The sequence below is a fragment of the Dasypus novemcinctus genome, chromosome 30, assembly GCF_030445035.2.
Source record: "Dasypus novemcinctus isolate mDasNov1 chromosome 30, mDasNov1.1.hap2, whole genome shotgun sequence".
Classification (NCBI taxonomy): domain Eukaryota; kingdom Metazoa; phylum Chordata; class Mammalia; order Cingulata; family Dasypodidae; genus Dasypus; species Dasypus novemcinctus.
This window is the reverse complement of record NC_080702.1, coordinates 32,442,437-32,446,825: the sequence shown is the minus strand read 5'-3', so window position 1 is coordinate 32,446,825 and position 4,389 is coordinate 32,442,437. Positions and strand designations below refer to the sequence as shown.

At 33.3% G+C, this 4,389-nt stretch overlaps 1 protein-coding gene across 1 annotated transcript; it reads right to left on the bottom strand.

Annotated features, from left to right (window-relative positions):
• Positions 1–2,234: 2,234 nt before the first annotated feature.
• LOC105744607 (olfactory receptor 7A10-like) lies at positions 2,235–3,260 on the bottom strand. Its single transcript, XM_012519238.2, has one exon. It carries the CDS (start codon positions 3,258–3,260, stop codon positions 2,235–2,237), a length of 1,026 nt encoding a protein of 341 aa, XP_012374692.2.
• Between the last annotated feature and the right edge of the window lie 1,129 nt (positions 3,261–4,389).

Below are 4,389 nucleotides of genomic sequence, written 5' to 3'. Positions count from 1 at the left end.
AACTGATTTACAAATTCAATGTAATCCCAATAAAAACCACAACCTTCTTTGTGGAAACCACAAAGGTACTATTCAATGTTTTCGAAGGATATGTGACCCCTAATAGCCAAAGTGTCCTTAAAAAGAACAAAGTTGGAGGACTCTCACTTCATGATTTTAAAACATATTATTTAGCTACAATGGGAAAAAACAACATGAAACTGCCATAAGAACAGGCAGACAAAAGGAACTGAGTCAAGACTCAAAAACTGAACCTCATTTCTACAGTCAGTCCAACAATTTTGACAAGGCTGTTAAGCTCACTCACCTGGGTCAAAACATGCTATACCATAAATGTTTCTGGGAGAACTGGAATACTTACCCAAAAGAAAGAAAGGAAACCCTGATTTCACAACTTACACAAAAACTAACTCAAAATAGAACAATGATTTAAATATGAAAACAGCAACCATAAAATTCCTAGAAGAAAATTTGGGAAAACATCTTCAAGATTTTGTGGTAGGTGGTAGTTTCTTAAATCTTATACCCAAAGCATGAGCACCAAAAAAAAAAAAAAAAAAAAAAAAGATAGATGTTGCATCCTCAAACTTCAACACTTTTCAACCCCAAAAGACTTTGCAAAATGTTGAAAAAGCAAGCAACACTGTGGGAGAAAATATTTGGAAATTGCATATCTGATAAGGGCTTAATACCCATTCTTTATAAGGGGATCATACAACTCAACAATAAAAAGAGAAAATATCTGATCAAAAATTGAGCAAAAAAATTGAAAAAAAAATTCCAGAGAAGAAATACACATGGCAAAGAAAGCCATGAAAAAATGTGCAATATTGCTGGATATTAGGGAAATGCAAATCAGAAGTACAATGAGATATCACTTAACAGCTATTAGACTGGCCGCTATTAAAGTTGGAAAACTGTAAATGTTGGAGAGGATGTGGAGAGATATGAATACTTATTCAATGTTGATGGGAATGTAAAATTGTACAGCCACTGTAGAGGACTGTTTGGCAGATCCCTCAGAAGTTGAACATAGACTTGCCATGGTACCTGGCAATACCAATGCTAGGTATATACATAAAAGAATGGAAAGCAGTGAAATGAACAGATATCTACACATCGATGTTCCTAGTTGTGTTATTCACAAAAACCAAAAAATGGAAACAACCCTGGTGTCCATCAACTGAAGAATGTATAAACACATTGTGGATTACACAAATGATAGAATATTGTGTAGCACTAAGAATAAATGAAGTTGTGAAACATGGAAACATGGATGAACCTGGAGGACATTATGTTGAGTAAAACAAGCCTAACACCAAAGGGCAAATGCTTTATGATTGCCCTATTATGAACTAAATAAACCATGTGAGGTATAAATATATTATGAGAAACGAATATGAGTAGAATTGCATATATATGTTCATTATTCTTTCACGCTGTACAAATGTAAGTATACAGTACAAATTATTAATATCATACAAAATAGCCCAAAACATATAAGTGGAGACCCGAAACTATATATGGTATAATTTCACTTATATAAAATGTAATTATAATTCAACTTATAAAGATGCATGTACAGTAGTGGTTATGGAAATCTGAGGTAGGAATGATAAGTGGTGTGGAGTATCCGTTCTGGTTTAATGAATTTGTTCTATAATTTTTGAGATGGTGAATATACAACACTGAGATAATACTAAAAACCATTGATTATACACTTTGGATAGAATAACTAGAAACATCAGCTCTATGCTGTGGAGGAAATATATAGAGATTGAGAGGTGCGGAATTCTCTTGTTTCATTGGTTTTTATTAGAATTATTTAAATAGTGAAAATGCTCTAATAATGATAAAAGTGGTAAATGCACAATTATGTGATTATAGCAAATACAGTTGATTATAGAAATTGAATGAATTGTAAGTTTGTCAATATGTATCTACAAAAATGATTTTGATACTTTTTTAAAAAGTGGTTGCTTTGTCCTGGCAGCAACTGCAGTACCCCTTTATCCTTCTGGTATCTCTGACAATTTTATAAATACCAAATTACATATATTAACTATTTTGCTTCTGAAAATTCAGGCAACTGTTTCTGACTTTAATACTGATTCTAGAGAATACTATAAGAGAGACTATTTGATTCAAAATAAAATATGGAGGAAAGAGGTGGATTTGGTAAATAAAATTTAAAGAAGTACAATGCTGAAAATTTGGCAAGTTACATATTTTTTCTATACACTTATGAGAGTATCTAAATTTTGATCTCTCAGTGTTTCAACTCTGTTAATCAGGAGTATTTTTCTAAATTTGAGACAAATGATTCTTTTATAGGAAGAGTGTTTGTCAACTTTTTTAAAGGCAAGCTTTATGTCCTTGTTTCTAAGACTATAGATAAAGGGGTTCATCATGGGAGTGACCACCGTGTACATCACTGAGGCTATTGCATTTGCCCTTGGGTTCTGAGTAGCAGCAGAACTAAGATACACTGCAAGAACTGTACCATAAAACAAGGACATTACTGAGAGGTGAGACCCACAAGTAGAAAAAGCTTTATGCTTTCCCCCAGCTGTTGAAATTCTCAAAATCGAGGATATAATTTTAGAGTAAGAGAAAAGGATTCCAGTGAGTGGAATAACTCCCAGAAGTCCAATTGCAAAATACAGCACTAATTCATTGAGGAAGGTGTCAGAACAAGCAAGTTGGATAACCTGATTAATTTCACAGAAAAAATGGGGGATTTCCAACACTGTACAAAAAGACAACCTCAAAACCATTAAGCTATGTAAAAGAGACACTAAAACACTCAATAACCAGCATGCCAGCAGCAGGAAGCCACAAAGCTGTGGGTTCATGATGACTGTGTATTGCAGAGGGTGACAGATGGCCACAAAGCGGTCATAGGCCATCACAGTCAAGAGGAAGCTATCTAATTGTCCAAAAAGCATGAAAAAATACATCTGGATGATGCAGGTTTCATAAGTTATAATTTTACTTTCTCTCTGTAAGTTCAGAAGCATCTTTGGAACTGTGGTAGAGGTGAAACCGATATCTGTAAAAGACAAGTTAGAGAGGAAGAAGTACATGGGAGTGTGGAGGTGGGAGTCTGAGATGATGGCCAGGATGATGAGCAAGTTACCAATGAAGGTGACCATGTATATGATCAAGAACAGTCCAAAGAGAAATGGCTGCACTTCAGTATCTTCTGAGAGACCCAGGAGGATAAATTCTGAAACATAGGTATGGTTTTCTGGTTCCATGTAGCTGATGATACTACTGGAAAAGAGAGCAGAGAAATGCAGATTTAGCCACAAGCAGGAAGCAGCAAATTATCATAACTTCTAAAGTTTGCAAACTCATTAAGTTAATGATTTTTTATTAAATATATAGATAGATTGATAGATAAAAAGATAGAAAGAAAGAGAGATAATATGTAGAACCCTTTACGTGAATATACCAGGGAAAACAAATACTCTTTCATCTCATTCATTCTGTTTCTAACTTGCTATCCTTGTCCATAATTGTGCACATTTTCTCACGGCAATACTTTACATTAAAAATTCTTTTAGAATTGATTATAATCAGTAAATATTTTGAATGCTCGTTTTCTAACTTGTGAAGAAAACCTTGGGGTAATGGATATTAGTGATGTTTGCACAATATTCTGAATATAATTGATATTACAAAATTGAATACTTGAAAATGAATAAAAAGGGAAATATTAAGTTTTATATAATTTAGTACAATAAAAAGATGAAAGTAATTAATTAAATGATTAGAGGTAATCTGGTTTAAGTAAAATAAACACTGTATTATAAAGATGTGGTTTCTTTCCAAACTGATCTTTTTTAAAAAAGAAACCTAGATCACACTTAATGTCACATTAAAAAATATGAGGTTCCCTTATACCCCAATCCCCACACCTCCCACTGCTCCCACATCAACAAGTTCTTTCATTAGTGTGGTGCATTCACTGCATTTGATGAATACATTTTGGAGCACTGCTACACAGCATGCATTACAGATTGTGTTGCAGTTTACAGTCTCTCCCAATCCATTCAGTCCAACCTGATCTTATGTTCAACTCAATCCAGGTCTAAATGCTAGCCAATAATTTTTAGGATATTGAAAAACTAATTCTAAAATTCACATGGAAAGATAAAAAAAACATAGAAAACTAATATAACACTGAAGAAGATAATGAAAGTTTAGGAAATATTTTACCTGATACTTCCTAGCTAGCCTAAACAATACTGAAGAACAAGAATATTGTTCTTCACACTAACTGCTATCAAGATATACTATAATAAAGTGATCAAACACTATTGCCTTGTTGAAATAAACATATAAACTAATGTTAGAGAGCCGAGAAATAGATACACACAAATG

What these genes read in the sequence shown, in the direction of transcription:
- LOC105744607 (XM_012519238.2), bottom strand. Translation starts at nt 3,260, where the DNA reads ATGGAACCAGAAAACCATACCTATGTTTCAGAATTTATCCTCCTGGGT.